This window comes from Scomber japonicus, chromosome 8 (genome assembly GCF_027409825.1).
Source record: "Scomber japonicus isolate fScoJap1 chromosome 8, fScoJap1.pri, whole genome shotgun sequence".
Taxonomy (NCBI): Eukaryota; Metazoa; Chordata; class Actinopteri; order Scombriformes; family Scombridae; genus Scomber; species Scomber japonicus.
In genome coordinates this window covers 11203881-11228533 of record NC_070585.1, presented here as the reverse complement: position 1 = coordinate 11228533, position 24653 = coordinate 11203881, and the positions used below count along the sequence as shown (strand labels likewise).

General features: G+C 40.2%; 1 protein-coding gene across 1 annotated transcript in view; it reads left to right on the top strand.

The window, feature by feature from the left end:
• Positions 1–7530: 7530 nt before the first annotated feature.
• gria1a (glutamate receptor, ionotropic, AMPA 1a) overlaps positions 7531–24653 on the top strand; it is a 61602-nt gene continuing 44479 nt past the window's right edge. The window contains exons 1-3 of the mRNA XM_053324343.1: positions 7531–7618; positions 7772–7906; positions 22783–23022. Coding sequence (XP_053180318.1) covers positions 7531–7618; positions 7772–7906; positions 22783–23022 — 463 coding nt within the window. The remainder of the gene's footprint in view (positions 7619–7771; positions 7907–22782; positions 23023–24653) is intronic.

The following is a 24653-nucleotide window of genomic DNA, read 5'->3' as shown; positions in this document are numbered from 1 at the left end:
ATACTGCACTATTTATACATACATCATGGTATTGTTGCTTTCGCTTTTGTTTTAGCACTGTTAACATGAGTTATACACGTGTCATCACTTCAATAGTTATAAACTGTGCATAGAATACATGTATAAACCTCATTACTGTGCCCGCAGGTGATTTTTTGAACATTACTCTGCTTCTCTACTGCTGTCTCTCTCTCCAGTTAATTAAACTAATCATGTGAATTGACAATAGCCTTGAAAATGATTAAATAATTGGTTGTTCACATAGAAAAACAACACACTAAAAGTATATATCATAGACTGAACATTAAAAACATATTGCATAGAAACCAACATGCTTAATAAAAACATATAATTAATCGCACATTAAAAGAAGTTCTGAAAAGGTGAGTTTTGATTGGTGACTATTTCAACACTACCTCAGAGCTACCAATGAGTTCAATCAATCAGGAAAAATGAACAGTGAAAATAATTTCTAAGGATTTGCAGGCAGCATGACTGAATTTCTAATCACGTCACACACACAAAAAAACTACATTTTAAATTTGGCCAATTAATCATTTACTCCCCTTTTACACATTGTTAGACAGTACTATAAATTTCCTCTTCGTCATCCTTCCCCTGTGTCTGTACAACTAGACAATGGATACAAAAGCCCCCTGAGTCTGGTCCTATTGTACAGCTCTATGTCCTCTATGAGTTCATAGGTATTCACAATATTTCCATTTTCCCAGAGGGGATTCATCATGATGCAGGCCATTATAATTTGTTCCCTGAAATTTGTCATGTCTGTGTGCGGCGATGCTCGATGTTCTGGAACCGCACAAGTATCGACTCCATCAATCAGTATTACCACGGTAACGTTGTGAGAGCTCCACTTCCCCCGCGGCTAGTGGAGGGGAAAGGCAATTATGCAGGTAGCATATGAGAACGAGAGAACACCTGAACAGCAATGAAAGGACAGGCATGAAGAGAACGTATTAATGCCTCACACCACTTAATGTTTCTCTCTTTGTACTGTACGCCTGTTTGATAATTGGCATTATCTGATTTGATTGTGCTCCCTGTGTATAAACAGCCTCATTGGTGTATATGAGGCTGAAAGATACAAATATTAAGTGTGACCATCTGCAATGCTTTTCCATAATTTGGTTAATGAAAACTGCCCTAAGGTGTAGAATACCTTAACACAACATGCCAGTGTTTTCCTATGACTATGATACACAGGACAGTTGCTGTACATATTTAAAAGACCAATATGTAATATGCTTACTACAACATAAATATTAAATAAGCCTGTTTATGTCATTTCTAGTGTAATATCAATTTTAAGATACTTAGCATTGAGTCACAGTCAGCATCATGTTTCACTTATTGTATTTATTTATTTTTAGTTAGATAATTATTCTGTGCTGATGCAGCTGAAATTGCTGATTAATTGGAAAAATGTAACAAGAGCATTACTTTGATAAAATGCAAGCAGACATAATGTGCACTATAATTACTACCTAACCTAATTTTAAGACAATGTTGTTATCATATGGAAATTAATGGAAACCAATGGAATTAAATGATGTGTCTGGTGATATTCTTTTTTTTTTTTTTTTATCAGCGATGCCCATAAAAGACCAGAGGCAATCTAAACATTGATTGATTGTTTCTCTGTGCCATGGCCATCCATTCCCCTCTAAACTATTAAAACACATACATCAAAATATCATTGAACTGAATTTCATGTTTCTTCATTACCATGGACGCTGGCACTGCTGTTTGCTTTGAGATAAACATACACTGCTGTAAATACTAAGTACACCATATACTCTTATTTGATTAATGCTTGCAAACAAAAAAAACTGATTTAGAAAATTATAGCTTTTAAAAAGATGAAAGTAATATTGGTGACCTTTTCTTGTGGAAGATTTATAGTTTTAGTCAGAAGCAATGTAGGTTTAAACATGAGACCATTGAGAAATGGACTAATTTGGAATTGGAACTATTCTTGCAGATGTTCAAAACCACTGGTGAGCAAGGAGCATAAAGGACTGAGAATATCTTCTCAAAACAAGTGAACTCTCAAACAACTTTGGGATTGTCAGTATTTTCAAAAGTCCCAATCTTCTCCCACTTCTAAAATGAATGCTTCCTCTCTGGACAGACCTGCCAAATCAATTATAAGGTCAACTAATTAAGCCACATGTCAATAACTCATCCCAATTAAGGTACAGAGCAAAAATCAGGCATGCACAGAGTCCAGGCCAGTCTGCTTCTTATCGATTTTGTGCTAATGCCAGGCATTTGTCCAAAGCTGGTGTACTGTCTGTCAGTCAGTCAACAAGTGCTGTAATCAAGTCTGTAGATAAAGCGAGCCAAACAAGCCAAAACCATCAGAATCCATTACTGATTTCTATGTATGACATGGAGATTGATCCCCCCCTCCCCCGCCCTCCCCTCCCCTCCCCGTATAACTGCTAGAACACACTGAAAGAGATGGTAGGATAATTTTCACCCTACCACTTTATGAACTGTGTTTTGCTTTGTTTTGCTTTATTGTCTTTTGTTAGAAGAGGACAGTAGACAGTAGCTCACTTAATTGGTCCAGGCTGCCTTTTTGATACACTGTACTGTTCTCAAAGGCTAATGCACTGGAAAATCACATAGAACTTTTTAAATGTCTCGTGAAAATCTTTTTCTGCTATTCACAGTTCATTCTTGTCATAGTTTTACTTTGAGATCAAACCAACCACAGCAATAAAAACTGCACTTCTGTTTACTGTGATGACAGAAAAGAATTCAACCTTTCACCACTGAATTATATATTGTAAAGAACTATTACTTTTACTTGTCACTCAGTTGAACATTTTTCTCTGCAAATGTGGAGAGCTAAAGTGCAGTTTACATTTTATCATTCAAGTATCATCAAGTTACACATAGTGGTTTATTTAATGTAAAAAATAATATAGCTATATTTTAAAGGTTGACACCAACATTCTGCCTTGGCCAAGTAAAAAAAAATAAGACACTATAGGCCATTCATCATTGTGAATTGAGTTCCTCTTGGAGCTTTTGGAAGAGACCATCATAAAGAGAAACTTTGACAAACAACTGTTCTCATTTGAAAATACAACAATATACATCAGTTTAAATAATGAAACAAATGAATTAAATATGGAAACAAATATTGGAATTTCTTAACTTTTGGAGTTGGGGTTGCTTACCTTAATATTGCTAAAAACATTAGTGTATCTGCTTGATATTGTGAGAATGTGAATTAAAAGAAAGCTAAAGTATATTTGTTTATTTCTGCATGCTGTATTAATGGATTGACTGATACATCTAACAAATATAAAAGTTGACCTAGTTTAGTTTAAGGTTTCTTCAGACAATAAACAACTTGAATGAAGGTTTATTTGGTATACACTTTATTAAAACATCATTTTTTGGGACCAGGGGGCAGAAAATCATTAAACCACTTAGGGCGCTTTCACACCAACAGCAGTTGGTGCGCACTAAACAGTCCATTCAGACCAAAAGCTCTTTGTTTGGTTTGAAATCTCCAAAAAGAGGTGGTCTCGGTCTGCTTGACTCCGCACCAAATGCCGACCTACCGGAAGATGAGGGAACGTCAATCGGACCAATCTTGATTGGTTTTCAGTTGTGAACGTGGACCACACTGCAGCCTGTATGCTACATAGTAACACCTTTACTGCCTGGTGCGGACCAAATAATAGAACTAGTGGTGTGAAAGTGTCCTTACTGTAGATGCACAACCACCATTATAATGGTGGCTAATGAACTCATTATGGCTAACGTGTTAGCAAACCATTGCTTACCTTCAAATTCAGCAGATAGGGAGCAACATTAGCATTGGTAGAATGTTATCAGTATGGCCACCTGCCAAAAAGGCAAACATTTTCTTTGGTGTCCACTAATGTTTGAGAGAAATATCCGCCCCTGCAGCTTGCTAATGCTAGACTAGGCTCACCAGCTAGCTAACAAATGTTGCTTGCTGTTTGGTGCTGGGCAGTTAGTGTACAGTTGGATTATCAGAGCCTGTTTGTTGGAGAAAATGTGGAGACTAAAACAATGAGCTAAAATGTTTGAAATCTCTGTAGAGCTGCAGAGTTGGATGTCAATACAGCTTTTCAGCTCTATAAACTCTATAACCATCAAACATGAAGTGTTGTGATGGGATTTTTCTTTGGCCTTATCCTGCAAGCTCCACATCCAATATTATCCCTTCCAGTGTTTTGTCCCTACTGTCAATAGTTCCTGTTGTTCCCACAGCACTACATATGGCAGGTTGACATTATTTTACTAATCTATATCTACTCCTCAGCCTGTTTGACATACTTTGCTCTTTTGTCACCTCAGCAACAACATATTTTTTTCTATAGTTTTGCCCCCTAGCAGTATGATCTACACCAGTACTTGACAGCATTTGTGGTGGCTCAATTATAGCAATAACATGCTGGGGAGTTTTACTTTTTTTTCTCTTCCTCTCACTCAAACTGGAGTGGAACCAGCAGATTTTGACGGATTAGCCTCATTATACACTTCACATAGACTTCTATTAAAAAACCCCAGACAGACACTCACATTATAATCTATGATGAAGACATCTTTAGGAACAGAAAAGACAGTATATTTCCTTTTTCTGGTGTCTGTCTGATGGTTATGATATTTCTAACCCAGAACAACAAGCTATTGCCTCTGTGATTGTTATTCCTCTACTTAGCACCATAGAATATTTAGCCATCGTTACTACTGCTATTCTAAGATCTATTTGCATTAATCAGGATTTAAAAAAAGATTGCATGGCACTCGTTACACATGGGGCTCACAGGCAAACACACACACACACACACACACACACACACACACTGAAATAAACACTATGAAACAGGATGGAGAAATATGCATAAATCAAATGTGCTCTTGCACCCAAAATGCGAATACCAAAAGATGCGAGAATAGACTGAAGTACTGTAATAAATGACTTCCCATTTATGTTTGTGCTAACCCTCATCATTTTTAACCAAGGCGAGGAAAATTGACCATTCTGCCTATATTTATAGGCCATCCATCATTCATAAATTATATAATCTTTTACTTTCCATTGTGCTGTTGCTCATGTAGCAGAAATGTTTTTGCTCAATTGGAAACACTGGAAATGTAATTCAGCATAAGCTCCTAATCTGGTGTTGTGGAAACAATAACTGCGGGAAGTGATTTTAACTCACGAAACTACACTGCCTTGGTCTGATAAATGAGCTCATCCGTAATCCTAATTGTGTCAAAGGCAGGATTTACCACTTCATTTTCTAAACAAGCACCGAAGCATCGCAGCATAGCGCGCTTTGCAATCAATCTCATGTGAATATCGCCTCTGTCGATTAATTTTGCCATATGTACAAAAGCATGGGGGCATGTACTCTTTTTTTCAGGATATAATTGGCTGTGGCTGTCTGTAAATACATAGTCTACATCATAACACCTCCTTATCAGCGGTTCAGCAGTGCTGCACTGTGTGTCAAGGAGGGAGAGGACACACAGCCAAAGTCCTTTTACACATTCAGGATTCTAAAATGATATAATAATCTTAAAAAGTTTAAAGAACAGATTCCAGCAATATTACACCAGTTTTACGCCTTTAAAACTTCTGAAACTTCCACAAATTTACATACATGTGATTTAAATGGCCACCGGAAACAAAGTATAATCCCTGGTGGACATGTTCCCAGCCAACAAGCCCTTTATTTATTGTTTTTATTTTATAATCATGTATTAGCTACCAAGTCATGGCAAGAATGACTCATTTTGTCTATAGACCTCTAATGGATCACTGAACCATGCTGAAAATGACTTGTAACCAGGAGACCAGACATTAAAGTGGTAAAACCTACATTTGGTCTTTGTGCTGCTGACAGTATTATCTGCTTCATCAATGTGTGTCATCTACATTAAATAGACATTATTGTGTTTGACGGGCACACATGAAAAGGTGGAAAACTGGTAATATGTTCCTTTATTTTCAACGCAGCCAGAAGTATCCTTGAATGTAAAAGCACTTGTTAAATGCATTGTTCTACACTGTAATAGCTGCATACTTTAAGTCATTAAGGATGTCTTGTGCATTTCTTCTGAATTCAGTTCACAGACAAAATGTATCAAATGTGTTGCATTGGAACTGAAATCATTTTTCATGCTTAATGACTTCAGAGATTAGATTTTGCAGTGGGAGATGGAATTAAGATTATTTTTGGGTGCAACAATTGAGAACCCAATCTCACCACAAGGTTCATGTATTTGCTGTTTTAGGGCTTTTGATGATATCACATGATCTCCACCAACACCTGGACATCGCCAGTAGTCATAAAATTGCAGATGTTCAAATTTGCATGTTTTATTTTCATGCACTTGAATGACTTAACATTGACTTCATGTTGGCTGGGAATCTGAGGTTCAAGGTTCATTCGTGACATCAGAAACACGAAAAATGAGGTGAATTAATAAATGAATTGTTTAAGATCATGTAACACAATGTGTGAATGTACATCTAAACTGGGTTGGTGGTGGCTGTGCTGCATCCTATGTGTATTTTTAAATTTCACAGGCTAAACATTGTTTTCCGGATCCACAAAACTCCATATTGTGCTTCCATCACTTCTTGCTACTCTGTGGCATTTAGTTGAATGTAATGAAAATAAACGGGACGTTCAAAATAAAATAGATGCAATCCCAAAAAGAATTTGTTACACAATAAAAGTGACAGTAGCCGTTATGAATACGTTGTGTATACTATTGATATTTTTTGCAGTGCAGGGGAGTCAATGGATAGCCATGAAATCCTGTGCGTCTGCTCAGGGACTTGTGCGCTCCGAGGGTGTACACTGCAAAAAACAAGCCATTTAGCCAAGCCCAGTAGAAATGTCTTTTTTTCAGATGACATCCTCCAATAGAGTGAGAGAATGTCACTTGTTTCCTCTGCAAAACAGTTTGATAAGGATTGTTTGTTATTTGTCGATTTATCATTTCCTGCAGGCTATCAATGATGGATGTGATCTCCTTTGCCTTGTTGCTGTGGCACTTTTTTCCAGACATTTTTTTAAAGAACCAAAATTTTCCTACAAACAAATAAAAAACAAGGGGAATCAGCTCGCAGCTTTTGTGTGGGAGAAAAATAACCCGTTGCTTTAAGAGAAAAAAAAGATTTTTAGATTGACATTGAGGCTCAACAGCTTTCAAAGACGGGCATATTTTTTGCAGTGCGGCTAATGCTGAAGTCATTCTCCGTCTCATACAACAGCAGCCAAGGACAAGAGAGCATCAGCAGAGAGAGGGAAAACAGGAGAGAGAAAGGTGCCTCCTCTCGCCATTGCGATAATTGTCTCGCTGTTGAATCGATGTCGTTGTAAATGCTTCTCTAACAGGAGGCGACAGGAGCGGAGGAGCGGGGGATTTAACTTCAAAAACACGGACAAACCTATGCTTGGATTTCGGCTCTTTTTCCCTTCGCCAAATGCAAAAGGAAATATGCAGCGAAGCTTCACCATCCTCTATACCAGTTTACTGGGGATGTGCTTGGGTTCAACCTCAAGTTTTCCAAGTAACATCAATATAGGTGAGAATGGCGCACACGCGTTAAAGCTTTTTGTCTCAGCATTCAAACCAGCTAAATTTGACCTGATGTCTCTTCTTATGCCTAAAGTTATGATGGCTCATTTTTTCCTCTCCCTTCTTCATCATTAACTCCTGATTCTTTGCTGCTCAACAGGAGGATTGTTCCCAACCGAATCGCACGAATATGAGGTTTTTCGGTTCGCCCTCTCTCACCACCAGGACATCCCCAAACTGGTGCCGCAGGTGGATATGGTCAAGATGGGGAATAGCTTCTCCATGACATATGCATGTAAGTATTATGCCATTAAAAACAGATTCAGTTTTCTGGCAAGAAAAAAAAAACAGGCGGAGTGATTTTTGTCCCTTCCCGTCAATCTGTTGATTGACTTCAGGAGGAGCGCCTGGAACTCCGTGTGTATAAATCCTTCACGGGTTATATTTGCATTTTATTATAGGCCTAGTGAAAATACCGGCATTAGTGTAGATGCTTTCTTAATAACTGTTGCGTGGGACCGCGATGGACTTATATTCTCTTCCTCTACATGATTGCAGCATGATTTTGCGCTCCGGGGAAGCCACGGGGATTTAAAACCAACCTCTGCAGCAGCAGCCTACAGATCTTACAGTCATATAACATCAGGTTTTACAGCTATATGAATTTTAAAACGGCTGCCTCTGATCCCAGTGCGCTTTTCCTGCTTTAAACCGAGGTAGAAAACAAAGAACCAGAGCGCAAATCAGGGCGCTCAGGCGATGTGAACAAAGAGGAAAAACCACTCTAAATGCATTTCTAATTAGCCACGGATCACAATCCGATTATGTTTTTCTGGCTGAACACACACTGTTTAAAACCCATCATCCCAAAACCTTTTCCAAGACATGCACACGCATACATGCACGCACAATGAATATTTCAACTTTCAGGACTTAACCATTACCAACAACACTGTGTGGTCTTTTTGAATGGATCTTCATTTATTGAGAGGAATCATTGAACAAAGATAATAGCAGGTTGCAACTAGAAGCACTATTTATAGTCAACACTAAAGTTTAAAAATTCATCATTTTGAGTATCTGGTCAGAGCAGTGGGGAAGCCATTCTCCTGTGGGTGATAATGGGTGTCATTATGCCAGCCAAACAATAACCCCATGTCTGAGCTTGAGAAAAAGAAATGCCAGTTTAAATTGTTTCTTCTTTGTTAACCCTGCACTTATCCCTCTTTTGTATTCTGACAAGATTTTGTCACCCTTGAGGCTTTTCAACCTCGTTTTTCTCATTCCATCTTCGACTCCTCTGAATTTGCCTGTGGCTCACACACACACGCTCACTGGTGAAGTCACACACTTCCCAGAGATACCCTTTGACAGCTGTGCCTTCCTGTCTCTCTGCCAGGTTTGTGACATTGCCTCAGTGACTGACATTTGATTACTTCTGTCAGACGTCGATGGTTGCATTTCCACTTTGAAACATGGTCTGGAATTGAAAAAACTGCTCTTCACTCCATTTTTCCACCGTCTCACATGCAGCCAGTTGATAGCAGACAGTAAACAGAGGGGGAGGAAAGAAATGATGCAGTTTTATAAAGACACAAAGTACAAGCATAACGACATTCTGACTCACAGCTTTAATGTAATGTGGCTGTGGCAGCTCTTATGAGGCTCAGTTATGAGCTTAGAAGTCAATTGGAAATAAAACATTACATGCAACAGCTCTCATGCAGATTTATAGAGGTGGCTGCTGCTGAATGTTGAACTCTATCAAAAATGGAAATTGTCTGATTTAACTCTTGAGTGTCAGATTAGAGTGCACTTTTTTTCTCATTTAGAATGACCTGCCCATAAAACTGCATGCTTTACGAAGTCCGTCCTTCTTAAAGTTGGCTTAATAGCATGTATTATTTTTGTAGAGATGTCTTCAAAAACACAATTAGAGCTGTAAAAAAAATATTTGGTCGACCAAACAGTCCTCAGCTGACATCCACCATCTCCGCTCCAACCACCCACCCCGCAGTCATTTAGGCCAGGGAGCCAGGCAGAGCTGTGTAATGAAATGTAAACACACCCAAGTTCGCCCTCATTAATGAGATGGTCCTCTGCTCAGAAGGGAATTTGATGTGAGTATGAGGGTCAGGCTGCTGCGCAATGTTTTCAGGGATGTCGCCAGCAGATCAAACATGGAGCCTATAGCAGCAGGAAGGAATATGAGGGAAGGAGGTCCAGTAATGTCTTTGTAGTAGGATTAGTATCAGCAGTAGGTTATTAAAGAACAGTATGGCAATTTTGACATCTATGGCACACATGCAGCATGGCACATCTGCCAGTATCTGCTTTTTTCCCCTTTTCCATTTTCTTAATGGAAAATCACTCCCAAAATCCATTACAACATGAAAAGTGTGAAAGCAGATCTTTCATAAAAGAGACTCTTTAAAAGCCCCAAAAGATCGTTGATCTTGATCTGAAAGTTTTCAGGTATCTACTTGAAGCTCAATATTCAGGATTTACCTGAGGTTTACTCCAGCCAGTCACTGTGATCACGGATATCCACAGATTTTCCTTCTCCCTCCAGGCTGTCCCCCTTCTGAGTCTTCCCCGCAATGCCACTAAATTTGACATCTTTTACTCATCGTGTCACGCGTATCAGCGCAGTCTGTGGGTATGATGTTGGGCTGTGGCACAAGCGTGTCAGAAAGATTCACAGCCGAGGGAGAATGCAAAAATTAAAATGACACCTCTTCCTGCTGTGTGTCTCTCTTTCTAAAAGAGTATTTCAATGTAGAGGCTATATAGTATTTGCAAAGGGAGAAAAAAGGGCTTCAGGGCCAGTTTATAATGAGTCAGATGAGAAAAGCAGCCTATTCCTGGATGTCTGTTTAGTATGCCTGCAAGGAGGAGCATGTACATGTGTGTCTGAATCTGGGCACCCATTCTGGCATCTGTGTAGGGTTTCATGAGTGAGTGAGTGAGTGAAAGTTCACCTCTGTAATCTTGAGTGAGAGTGCGGTGGGAACGTGCCTGGGGGCTTTCGGGGTTCACGGGCGTGAAAAGCGGCGGGTGAATGGGCCCTTGTGCATGGGGATGAATGGAGCTCCGGATGAGGGTGATACTCATCAGCTGGCTCTCATGACTAGCCACTTCCTCCTGAAGCAATCCCTCCCACCACACACACACTCACATGCTCACACACTCTCACTGGCACCTGCCTAAAGAGGCAAATAGGAGAACAGAGGCGTGAGGTTGGGGGGTTGGGGAGACTAGGGCAAAGGTGAAAGAGAAAACAAAGACTGCGAGAGAGACAGACGGGGAAAAACATCGTAGATTGAAACATTGAATGGTTGATGGTGATGTGATTCATTTCATTTGCCGTCTGTGGAGTCATCACGATAGTAATGACGATGGCAACACTGCCGGCATAATACGAGACAGGGTACTGCAGCTAATTTGCATTTCACTGTCTTCTTTCTTCAGACAAGCCATAAAGTGATAATCACCTGCATGTTTCAGCATTTAGTTTGAATGGAGCATGGCTTATTTCATATGCGCCTGTGTGTGTGTACATTTTGGTGAAAGCACTTGCTGGACTGGCTCATTTTACATGTTTCCTGTGGTTAAAAATAACTGCCAGGGATGCTGTGTGTACATGGAGAATATTAGTCACTGTTCCCCTCAGTTAGATATCACATTACCATAATCTGCTATTGACTTGGTTTATAATAAGGACGTCACTGTAGCGCTAGCTTCATGTCAAATCCCCTGCAGGCTCACGGCTATTTTATCTACTTTTCTCTTTGATATCATACATGTGTGTGGTAAGATTTAGGCTAAGCTTTGGCTATTTTTGGTAAGAAGCTGTGGGTTTAAATCACAGATTATTACACCTACAGTTGTAAAAAATGGTGGAACTGTGGAATTTAAAATCAGATGTACGTTTAGCTTCACGAGTCACTAACTTGAATTTGATTTTGTGTCCAGTTCAGCCATTCTGATAATAAACCTTTCATTAAGACTAATTAGTGTTCATGGAAAAGACGATTTGTGTTGTCACTGCGATTCAGGGAGCAGTATTTCCCCGGGTCTCTGAGGGTCGGTTAAAGAGGACTGTAAGAGAATCTATGAGGCAGATGATCAATGAACTGAGCACTGCACAGAGGCCTGCCCAGCCAATCAATACGGCACAGATGAGGGGAGGTAAGGGGGGATGCCTCCCTCTGGGCAGACCTAGAGGACGGATATGAATTACAGTTGGATGTATGTAGGTCTATGTCACAGAGACAGTGTACAGGTAGAGGTCAAGTCCAGGGATGATCAAACACTGAAGGAAAATCAAGTCCTGCACTGTTGTTCAATGAGATTTACTGTCAATAATCTTTATGAACATTATAGTTATAACAATATTTTCATGGTATATTATATTATTGATCAAATTTAAACGTGTAAGGCTGCTGCTTTGTCTTCAATTCAATTTGATTGAATACAACTTTATTCATCCCTGTCGGCACAGTATGCAGTTGCTCATGACACAGATCAACAGAGACAGTACACATGCAGTTGATGGATAATATTTAAAAAAATGTTAATGTTCAATAAACGTGTCACTAGAAAATGTAATTGAACTTGCTGTAAGAATGACTGACACAGATAATACTACATTGTGGCCTTCATACATCTATGTGTTTAGTCATGTCTTATAGTTCAGTAAAACCGGGATCTTATTTTTCCACTTTTGCTCATGATTCCTATCCGTAATGATAATAACATTGTGCTCATTAATGCTAGAAAATAGGTCTGACAGGGTAAGGAACATGAGCAGTCAGCCATAGAGGATTTTAATCAACCCCCATGTTGACTAACCTTGTTTGGAAGGCAGTACAGTAAAATAAGCCACCCTGCTGTCCATTGTAAATCATAGTTTACAGACAACCTTTTAATACAGCTTTTAGTTACTTTGCATTACTGTAGTGTACATTGAGGGCTTATTACCAACATTTCAGGTACAATCATTGTCAGCTTCACCTCCAAATAAAGTGTTTGTATAATCTGGCTGAAGTGTCGACTTGTTTACAGCAACCATACAATGATTTGTCCTCTTCTGTCTTGCCCTGCCCTGATCTCTACATTTACTTCAATCAGTGCAATGTTATTAATCTAAATGATCACAAAATCAAACAGTAATAAACAGGAATTATTGTCTAACATGCATGAAAAATGGTAATAATCCTGCTTTTCATTTATTTCTTGGGCAACATTCACCTGGCTGAAATGTTCCTCATCAGCGATAGTGTCCTGCTCTGACTACTAAATAGAAATGTGTGTATGTGTGTGAGCATGTGAGAAGGAAATTTGGTGGTCTCACACACACATAGCCTACACACACACACACACACACACACACACACAATAGCTAACAAGAGACAGAGCCTGAGCAGATGCATTTAATGTATTATTCAATGCAGCACATCCAAAGCAATCACTCCATGGAGTTATAAGCATAAATATGTAATAATAACCCCACAGAAAAAAAGAGAATTCAACTGGCTCTGTTTTGAGCTGTAATGCTTAAAAATACTCTATAGGAGAAACCAAGAAAGAAATGTCTGTTTTTTGAAGACCTTTATTTAAATATTTTCTTTCTATGCACTCATTTTGCTCCACTTCATCCACCCTCCAGGGGAAAACAACACCCCAGAAAGGAGAATTTCCGCTGGGATGTAAGTGTAAAGAGGAAAAGGGTGGGGGGTGGAGGTTAAGCTGTAATTTCAGACCTGGTGGCTGGTGTCAGTGAGGCTCTCTAGGGTGTTGTGTTATATTGTATAGCTACTGTACCAGTCAATGAGGTACAGCTGCGGTGACTGACATCCACAGTGCGTGCATGTTCAGAAGTATTACTAAGCGTTCGATGTGATATTGAATAAGGCGGACAAGCAGCAGATCACCATTCCCTCCTGACTAGGCACAACATGACAGTTATTTGTTGAGGAGAAAACAAAGAGAATGGGGGAGGAAATTAAAAAAAAAGAAAGAACAGAAACTGACGGTAGTTCTCTTGGGCTAGAGTCTGGCAGGTGCTAGTCTGATGAATGAGACGGCTTGGATTTTTTTTGCTCCGTAGCACCAGGGATAGAGAATGGCCCATAGCAATCAATGTAGATCAGCCAGAACTGCTCCCCAAGCAGCAGAGTGATAGAGTGTGGAGCAGAAGGGGGATAGAGATTGTTTCTGTGTGTTGTGTCTAGTTGTGTTGCTTTTCAAAAGAAAGACAGAAAGAATGTGCCACAGGGGCAGGGGTGAAGGAAGAGGGAAATGGTTGGGATGGAGAAAGTAAATAATACAATTTAATTGTCCTCACCTAACCAATTAGTCCTGACAATTAAACGACCACATAGGTCATTTGTAGTCTACAACAACCCATTTGAGGGTACAAATCACAAAATAATGATGTTTTATGGTATGACGATGCTTGCTGTATTACCATAAAACTTGTTAGGTCTAGATAGGTTTAGGTACAAAAACCATATGGTTAGGGTTAGGGAAAGATCATGGTTTGGGTTAAAATGATTACTTTGAAACGTGGTCAGTACTTTCTTCAAGTGAGTCAACCTCTGTCTCCATAGCAACAGTAAAACACCACAACAAAAATGAAGCAAACAGCGGTTTCCTGCAACTAAGTCAATTTATTGCATTTTTTTGACGGCTAGCTAACTATCTATCCACGGCTAGCTTTGACGGCTAGCTAACTATCTATCCACCTCTTAATAAGGAAGTCACCCTTTTTTTTATCATCTTAAATGCGTCACTTCTTGTCATAATGGCTATGTCAGCTAGATAGTGTGTGTCACTGAAACGTAACTATGGTTCATTTTTGCCAACTGAATTTACGACCTATAGTGTTGTTTTTCCTGGGAGGACATGGCCATTGTCTAAGAGCCAGTTGCCCCATAATAGCAACCCCAATGGCTGAGCTTCTGCCTTGAGGCATGGCTATTCTGCTGTGATGGCATAAAACCAGTCCTTATCACATATACACTTCTCATTTAGCACATAAACACACACACATTACTGATGGCTCTGTCCACTCCATTTGTTTCCCTCTTTGTCTCTCTAAGCCTGCTCTCAATCCTTCTCTGTATTCAAACAAGCTCACCAAGAATTTAAAACAAATCTGTCGTCTCTGGATGTAATGGCAGCTGGGACGTGGAGGTCCGAGCTGAGACGTGTGGGGCTGGCAATTAGAAAACAAAGTGTTCGGGGGATGAGGACCAGGATTTATGCTGCGGGGTGGAAGGACGAGCAGCGGAATATGGCAGCTGTCATGTTTTTGCAGCAAAGACAGCAGCGGAGTCCCTCTTTTGTCATGCAGTACATCTCAGGAGCTTCTGTGTACTTTAATGAGGAACAAAGCCTACAAACATATTAAACAGTGTGACAGAGTGCAACTGCTCTCACAGTGACAGCACAAGATTGCTGTCATCCCCACAGCATATGCTCGCAGTGCTAAACGACTTGCCATGACACCAAAACCTGCAACAGTTGTGTGAAGGTTGGAGAAGCAAACAAGGAAAGAGAAAGGTATGCACTACAATATATCTGAGTCTATTAGACTTTAATGGCTGTTACAAATCAGTGAGGATTATCAGCACATAGAAATTCAGTACTTATATAATTGACCATTTTCTAATCCTTTTTTTTTTTTGATTTGGCAGCTTTAATTGTAATAACTGTCAATAACATGTTTCATTTTAGCTAGCTAGCCAATGTTTCGTAACTCCATAAATTGGTTAATGTCAAGTATTTAAATCACTGAATTAACCAAACATAGACATTCCTATTATTGGCCCTTGTATCTATTTCTTCATTGATTTTCCAAATTATTTATTATATCACAATATATCATTATTGTGATTAGCAATTACATATACAGTAGAGGGATAGAATATTTCACCCGGTGGTTATCCATGAGTGCATAGTACTGTATTGTTGATTTATTCTTAAGTAGATGATATTGCAGTGCAAAAGCAGTAACTGAACAATCCTTACTCATTTAACAGGTATAATGTATTTATCTGATTCCAGATTTTCAACTGTGAAAATGTACTGTTGTTTTATATCATTTCATTTCGAGTATCTTTGGGTCTTTTACAGACGATTAAGGAAAACAAGGTATTTGAAGACCTCACTTTGGGCTATGGGGAATTGTAATAGCAATTTTTCCGATTTAGGGATTATCATGATTAATCACCAAAACAATCACAAACTAAGCAGCAGTGGAAATAATTACTGTTACTTGAAGCTCCAGCTAGTTGTTATAAGAAAATCAATGCTTCATTTCTGGCTGCTCATGGATTCTGTTCAGGTCTACAGTGAAACACTTCATTTCCCAGTGGCTCAGCTGGAATTTGTGCCGGACAATTTTTAAATTATACAGTGTCTCCTTTTGAATTAGCATACAGGTGATGTGTTTGCCTCTCCCTGCTCCGTGCATCCACCTCCATCACTTCTTCTGTCACAGAAATGAGTGTGTGATCGGGACCATCCCTCTGCACCTGTCGACACTGATACGCAGATGGGGAGATAATTGTGAAGGGATAATTGTTAAGGAGATAATTGGAGTTTCCATACCCCCTGACAGGAATTGGTCTGGGCTGGGTTTCTGACCCCCTGCCCAGGTAAGCATTTATTCAGCAGGCGACAGGGCTTAGCAGCAAACCAGATTGGAAACGTGGTGAGAAAGATCGAGGAGGAGACACAATGGCCTAGCGTGAAAAGGTTACAGACTGAGACACATGAAGGAAGGGAGAGAGTTGTTCGGAGCTTAGGGGAGTCCTCTCACACCCTCGATTACCTATTTAATGAGGCGATACAGTGCCATTGTTTTATTACTTAGAGGAAATAGGAGAAATCTAGATTTCACCGTGTGGTCCCTGTGTTTCCCACTGTTAGGCTGGCATCTGTTCTCTTTGTTCGCTGCAGTCTCCCTATCATCTCCTCTCACAGACGCTAATGCCTCTGTTTTCTTCTCCTCTCCAGCAAACAGCTTCGCCTTCTGTTTGCCCTCACCTACATTTTCAAGACACGCTTGATTTTTGGCTCATCCTTATTACCCTTCCATTACCCCCGTTTCAACTAATATAATCTCTCATGAGTACCCAACGCTCCCCGACACTAATCTAAAAAGCGTTTGGCTGGTCAGCTGCTCTGATCATGCTATTCCCGGGGGTGGAAGCTCAAGAGTTTAGTGCCTTAACTATTTTCTTCATGATTTTCTCCTTTCCATCTTTGCCTCACCTATTACTTTTTCTTTTTCTCTCTTTTCTTCCCTATTGTCTGTTGTTGTTCCTCTCTTTTGCCACACACACATATCGGGGAAAGCAATGACATGAACGCTGTTTTATTGCTCTTGCAAAGGCAGTAAATCTCCCTTGAGCTTGAGGAGCTAAAGCTGTTTATACCAGGGAACAGCAAGCACACCTCCCTGGAGCTCAACACCCTGTGGGGCATATAGGTACTCTAGAGAGGTGGGAAGGCAGTGAGGCAAAGCCCCCCCCCCCTAAAAACCGCAAAACCCTGTTTAGCATTTCTCAAGTCAATATTACAGTTTACGCATGGATGAAATTGTCTCTTTGCAGTATGTTGACACATTATGACAGGACACAGAATGTTGGCGTGAGTCATTTTCTCTAGGATGGATTTCAAGTCGTTTGCAGGAGATCCCAGAGAAAACTGCTCACAGTAAAACCCTCCTACCCACTCACGTCTGGAGACATTCACGCAGATTCATGTTGGTACTGTGTTTCAGTCCCCTGAGTCCCTGTCCTCTTCACAGAAGGAGATTGATTGCACTGTGTGAGTCATGCTATGTTGGAGGGATCACCACCACCCCGTCACCTGAGGGATTCTTCACAAGCACAAGCACAAGCTGTGTGTGAGACACACTCTTGTCAGAAACAGTGAGGCGTTTTTTTTATTGATAGGAGTGTTAAGGAAGGGAGGGGGGTGGGGGGGGGGGGGTGTTTGATGGGTGCAGAGAGTATGTGCACGGGTAGAGTGTGATTCGGGACTTCTTTTGTTAAACCTCTCATTAACATAGCTGATTAGCTCTCTGGAAGATGGATGGGACCAGAGGGACCGCAACATGTTCTCTGTTTTTATTACACACATCATCTGACAGTTATTAGCCATGGGTGGCTGAGTGGAGGATGATTGTGTGCGTCTTCCAGTGTCGGTGTCAGATGTGTTTTTCTCCCCTCAAAGTGCTCTGTGGTTGATTGAGTGACCCTTCACCCTTGTGGAGGTGGTGTATATTACTGCCTGATGTGACAGAAACCTCTTTGCTCCTGTCAGCCCTCTCATCTTTCAAAAGGGTACAAAATATAAAGATACTTCATTGATATGATTTTACTCCTGTGTAGTCACCTATATGCAGATTTATTTAGCAGCACACAGGTAGAAATCATTTTGTGCTATTAGATTTATGACTGAAGTCCATGAGCCATTTTACATTACATGCACTTCAATAAAATAAAATTAATCATCAAAGTAATGTATTGACTTTTACAGTAAAATGCAGCAGTATAAAGTTGATTATTGCAATTATTAATAATCTAAAGAAATATGTCTCTTTTGTGTCCTTGTATTTCTGCATTTGTCCCCCATTTTGCAACCAGTTGTGACTGAAAAAGCGAACACATTTCAAATCTGTGGTCTTGTGGTGTAAAGGTGACATTGGGTGAACAAAGTAAATCCGGGTGTAGTAGTAGGATCTAGGCTCACTATATGAAGGTGGTGTGTGATTCAACCTGCCAGGGTTATGCTGACTTGGAGGAAATCTGGGCCGGATTTAGCTTCTCTCTGTTATCTTCCACAGTCTTTGTTCATTGATGCCCAGAGGAAGAAGACATCGTTTTATACCATCAGAAAAAAATATCTTGTCGGATTTTAACAGTAGAAAGCACACAGAAAAGAGAATTGTATATATTTAGTTGTTAGGTTTAGTATCCTAATCAGATGTCCTAATTTATGGAGTCAACTGATATGTCAGTCTTCAATAGAAGGGCTCTATTAAGAAAGGACTTTTATGGTTGGCTGAACAAGAACCCTCCAATCAGTATGCTCCCTCCAGCTGAACCCAGCTTTCTACTGCTGTAATATTCCCTCTGTTCTGACCTTAATGGTGCACAGCATAATAGCATGCATGTCTCAGGGGAGGAAAATAGTAGATACACTGCGTTACTTCTGTGTGCGTTTGTGGAGGCACACTGTTTGATGTATGTATTCCTCTTATGGGAAGTTGTGGTTTGGATGCGGTCGCAGTAAACCCATGAGTCCAGAGTACTTGTAACTGGGTTTTCAATGGGAATGCATTAAGCGCTATGCTCAAAAGTCCTTTCTTATATTGATTCTTGCAAACCTGGTTGTAGCTCCTCCCAAAAAAAATGAACGAAAAATTGAAAAATAGTTTTGTGACTGCACTCGGTACATTTCAATTCAACTGTATTGATTTTGTTGGACATATCAAGCGATGCATTATTGAAAAAAGAATTACAAAGCCACACAAAGGAGCAGCTCTGTAATACCACTGTCTTATACATAGGCTAGTGAGTAGCTCCAGTGGAGCAACAAGGGCACCTTGACGACTTAAACAGACACATAATTGTTCCAATATATCTGGCAAATATTGAGCTGTATTGAAATATTGATTATTCAAATTGACTCAACTGACTGATTTCAGGAGTTTTTTTCCTGAAACACAAGGATATAAAAACACCATTTAAAACAACAAAAACAATTTGATCCTTGGAGATGTTGCTTTATTTAATTCCTTAACATCCATCACACAATGTTAAGGTTACTGTTAACAGTCAGGCTAAAAAAATGACACATTTTTACTTTTTATACATCCCAATTTTATATTTAACGCTTTTTAATGTTATATTTTATAGTCATGAAATCAAAGCCAAACTAAACATTTTAGAGTGAACCAGTAATCTGGGATCATGCAAAGTCAGTGCTGCTGTTTAACTGGCCTGTGTAATTATGAACAGGTTTTACCTATTCACGGCCAGTCACAATGATCCAGTCATTCCTACCACCCTCCGAGCAGGCCTCCCATCATCTGCAAATTCAGATGCATGAACAACTGTCACAAACACGCCCTCTTTGTGCAGCCGGCACAGACACTTCTGTCATTTGATATTTGGCTCATGCTAAGCAGAGGAACAGCTGCAGGGCACAGGAAACAGAGAATGGGGAAGACAGTAGCTGCACGAGTTGTTTCTGACAGCTCCTCCTGTTGTGCGAGTGTCAATCCCATTAGGAATTGAGTTTTTCCTCCCTTTTCCTGCATCCCAAAACTCTGGCCACACCAAATGGAAATAAACGTGTTGTTGATTCATCTTTCAGGAATTCAGGAAAAGTTTGAAAGTCAGAACACAGTTCCTGTCTGCTTCCCTGCATTTATATGCATACAGTATGCTGATATTTTGTTGACTTTTGAACATTATCATGGCTTGTTTTGTGTATAACTACAAATGTCATCAAGTGGAATGTGCTGCAAGTTCACCATTCATTTAGAAATGAATCCACAGATCTTGCAAAGCAAAGTCAGTTTTGCAAATTCACACATTTCTTGAGGGGAAACCTAATTATGACTAAATGTCCAAACACCTATAATTCCCATTCCATCTTGCAAGTCTTTTAGCAGCTCGGAGCTACAGTAACCCCTGCCAGAGAAACAGGCCGTTGCCTGGGCAACATTAGTCCTGCCGCCATGGCAGCTGTAACTGTGGCGAGGAGACACAGAGTGCCAGGGTGGACAGGTGTTGCTGGGGTCTTCAAGATCGCTTTAGGTCTGTCAGCCCAGCCTCCAATGTCATTACACATGTGGAGCAGCGCTAACAAGCCACTCACACAAACACACTCAATATGCCGCTCCTCTATACTGTTATCTGAACACGACCTGAGACTGCTGAGATACATTAATGTTCTGTGTCATGCTCGTGTCGAATTAGACGAGCACATGCTTCTCTTGCCAGCTCAGAGCGGGAGGTCTGTGCCACATGGCTGCATGTTTCTTTTTTTTTTTTTTTTTTTTTGGTCAAACAGACATAGGCTACTGTAGGTATAAAAAAACTGACTCATAGTCAGTGAAACATGGTAATCTGCTGTAGGGCAGAGTAATGGGACACTGCACAAAAAGTCAAACAAGCTCTCATTACCTTTTATCCAGTCAGAACATGGAGGCCACCGCTAAAATTGGTCCTAGAAAATTGTAAGGGGAAAAATAATGTGTGGTAGTGGAAAGCAATAGCTGAGAGAGTGTCCATTTACTAGCAAGAGCGTGTGCATACCATGAAGGAAAGATAGTTCTGTTACTGAGTCAGTGTGGCGAGGCGCAAAATGTCTATTTCAGGGCTTGCTTTAAGTAGGGTGACTCACCAGGCTTTTTGAGCACTAGAGGCTGTATATGTGTCTATATTCATGTGTGTGCGCACGTATTTTCATGTGATACTGTTAAATTTCTCTCTCTCTCCATTCCTCACTCTCCCTCTATCTCCGTCACACACATACACAAACACACAAACACACATGTGCCTGCCTGGCAGGTGCAGGTCTGTGACAGGCTAGGCGTTTTGGGTACGGGCCATCGTCACTGTCTTTCCCTCAGCTCCAAGCAGCGAGCTGGCCCTCGCGCAGGGACAGGCAGCAACTTCAATCTGTTTGGTAAATACAGAGATAAGTAAGGCCCACCCATTGCCACAGCAGAAAATAGCCCAGGCCAGACCTGCATGTGCAAAGATAGCCTGCCATGTCGAAAGCATGGAGAGGATATACCCACCAATGAGACGACTGTGAACATAAATTAGCTATTTTAAGATATTAGGGGGTGTGAAAGAAGTCAGAGTGACGGACAGACAATGAGAGAAAAATAAATGGAGAGACTGAGGGAGAAGAGCAAATGTGAGATAGAAACCGCCTCCTGCTGCCAGTAAAATGTCAGTGGAACCCTGGGGATGCATTGATTAACCTCTCCACTTCTAATCTGCCTTCACCTCCTCCACCTCTCACCAAAAGGAAACAGACTGGTGGTATACAGATGGACAAACTGGCCATCTTTGCATGAACATGATACAGAGTTGAATGGACAAGGCAATTAAAGCTGCTTTCAGCTGAAAATTCATAATCACCACGTGGTGCCTCAGGATAATTTTTCAACAGTGAAGATGCTTCCCAGTACTGTGGTAAAGGGACACAATAAGAGAAAGGAAACACAATATAACCTTCTGCACACTATTTCAATTCAGTTCACTTCAGTTCAACTCATTCAGGTTTTCCATGGCAGACATTTTGACATTTTACAGTAGGAAAAGCACAGGTGTTTACAATGAAATCAATTACAATTGCATTCATTCCATTAAGTTGCATCAGTTTCAGGGCCCTTTTCATACTGGTCTATTGTCATGGCTTAGTGCAACACTAAATAAAACTGTGCTGTTAGACCTTTTCCAGCTATAATGAGTCAAATTATCTGCTATGAAAAAGGCATGTTTAAGACAACCTCTTCCTCTCACATGAGGGCATTTTTAGGATATAATTTAGGTAACAGTACAAACATGTAGCTATGAGCCTAATGTTGCAAATATACAGAATGTACAGATCACATAACAATAAGAGACAAGAGAGAAAATAAAGTCAGATAAACATTTTTATTGCATACTGCTTTGCAGACTGGGGTCTGCTGTTCAATCCATGGAGGAAGCAAATGCTCATTTTTGGAAATCCTACAAGTCTTAACTATGTTTATTGCTATAAGAAAGGTGTTTTCACTCATTTTAGCGTGCAGTAAGTAACATGTACACTACTGAAAATCATGATAGATGATGTTCATTGTGTTCTAATCTAGACTGCTGTCTTTTTACAAGAAGAGAAGACAGAAAAAAACAAAAAACAAGGAAGTTGTGGTTCATGGTTGGCGGCCACCAGGGCGCCCCCACAGAAAGAGACATCGACCTGCACTGACCAGCCGATAAATCACACAATGGATCACTAACATATTTATTACTGTGTGGGCCTCGGGGATTTTTTTGTGCCTAATACATGTATACCATAATCTTTAATCTATTTGACTTAATCTATTTTTCACCTTCCTTCTTTTTTTCTTTTGTTTGTTCACAGTTTGCTCCCAGTTCTCCAAAGGTGTGTATGCCATCATTGGCTTATACGACAGGAAGACAGTCAACATGCTCATGTCTTTCTGCGGAGCTTTGCATGTCTGCTTCGTCACACCGTCTTTCCCAATTGAGACGGCCAACCAGTTTGTCATCCAGCTGAGGCCTGAGCTCCAGGATGCTCTGGTGGGAGTGATCGAACACTATGGATGGACCAAGTTTGTCTACATGTACAGTTCTGACTCAGGTAGGAACCTATGTAGCCTTTTTGATTTCATACATCATATTGCATTATTGTTATTTTTAGTATATAATATTAATCTTATTATAAAAAGATGTGGCTGTGAAGTGAGAATATAAATAAAGATAGAGATTTTCAACTCAGATATCTTTAAATACACAGAATGTCTTAATATTTATAAAATGTGCTGTTCCACTGCACATTTGCAGTGAAGACAGTGAGAGGCAGTATCAGTCATTAAATCAACTACCATTAGTCGTCTTCATATTGCCATGGCGACAGCAATGGGGTCAATCGTAGCCATTGTGTAGCAATGAGCAGTCACCGGAACATTTATTTTAGGACACCATCTTTGTACAGACAGAAAACACAGAAAAGAACCATTGACCTGCACTGACTAGCAGATAAATCACACAATGGAACAAAAGATTAAGCTTTTTATTGAGCCGTCCTCAGCAGTAACCCATGTTGCAACAGTTTCTTTGCCAGTGAAAAAAAAAACACTCCAAAGATGCTGTAGCATATAATTTAAACATCTAACAATTCCGCAGAGGCAGACAGAAATAAAGCAGCACACCTGTCAGCCGCCTGCTCCCTTCTCTTCCTCTTATTCCTCGCCATTCAGCTATACACTTCCCATAATGCCATACCATCTGTCCCAGGTGTTGTGTTTTGGAGCATGACCATAAAGGGTGTACTTTGTGTGCATGCCCAAATGCATGCATATTTTTTGCACGGGCAAATGTGTATGCATACAGCGTGTGGGCATACTGCAACTTTTATCTCCTCATGTTTGTGACTTGTGTGAGACAAATAAGCAGGATCAAGTCAGCTTTAAAAGACAGATGCCATCACGTCACTCTGCAAAGTGCACTGTTGAGCAGTGACAGGGAAGATTTCACAGTGGTCTGTTGTCCCATTGATGCATGATGGCTGCAGCATCACACATGTCCCACAGATTTTTTTAATCTGCTGTGATCCCTTCATTATCCACTCACAAACTGTTGGGTAGTGTGTATGTTTGTGTGTGTGTGTGTGTTTGTGTGTGTGTGTTTGTGTGTGTGTGTGTGTGTGTGTGTGTGCGTGTGTGTGTGTGCATGCGCTGGGTCATCCCTGTATGACTGAGTGGTGGGATGGAGCCAGTGAAACCCATATCAGTAGTCCTCTGTTGCCTGGATACTACACTGCAGTCACCCTTTCTTACAGGGTTATTTTAAGCCTTTAAGAAAAATCATACTCAGTTGTGAGGAATTTGTCTGGTATGTGTGTGTGTGCGTGTGCATAGGCTTCTTTCAAATATTTCATTAAAACATCCTACTTTTTTAAACACAACTTGGTGGTATTGTTTATGAAGAGTTGTTTTTGAATCTCTAGTGTCATGTATTTATATTAGACGTGGTTTCATTAATCATTTTTCTTGCTATTTCAATCCATTATCTGAGGGAAAGAACATACTAATATACAATACACATTATCACTTTCCTCCCATCTCAGACATCTGTCCTGCTGTCTTACTGCACAGCGTCCGCTAATAAAAATGCCTCTTATTTTTATTTTCAAAAGCCACGAACGGAAAAACAAATTTGATAGCCCATTAAACCTATCATAAACAATATTCAGAAAATGGTTTCTCAAAG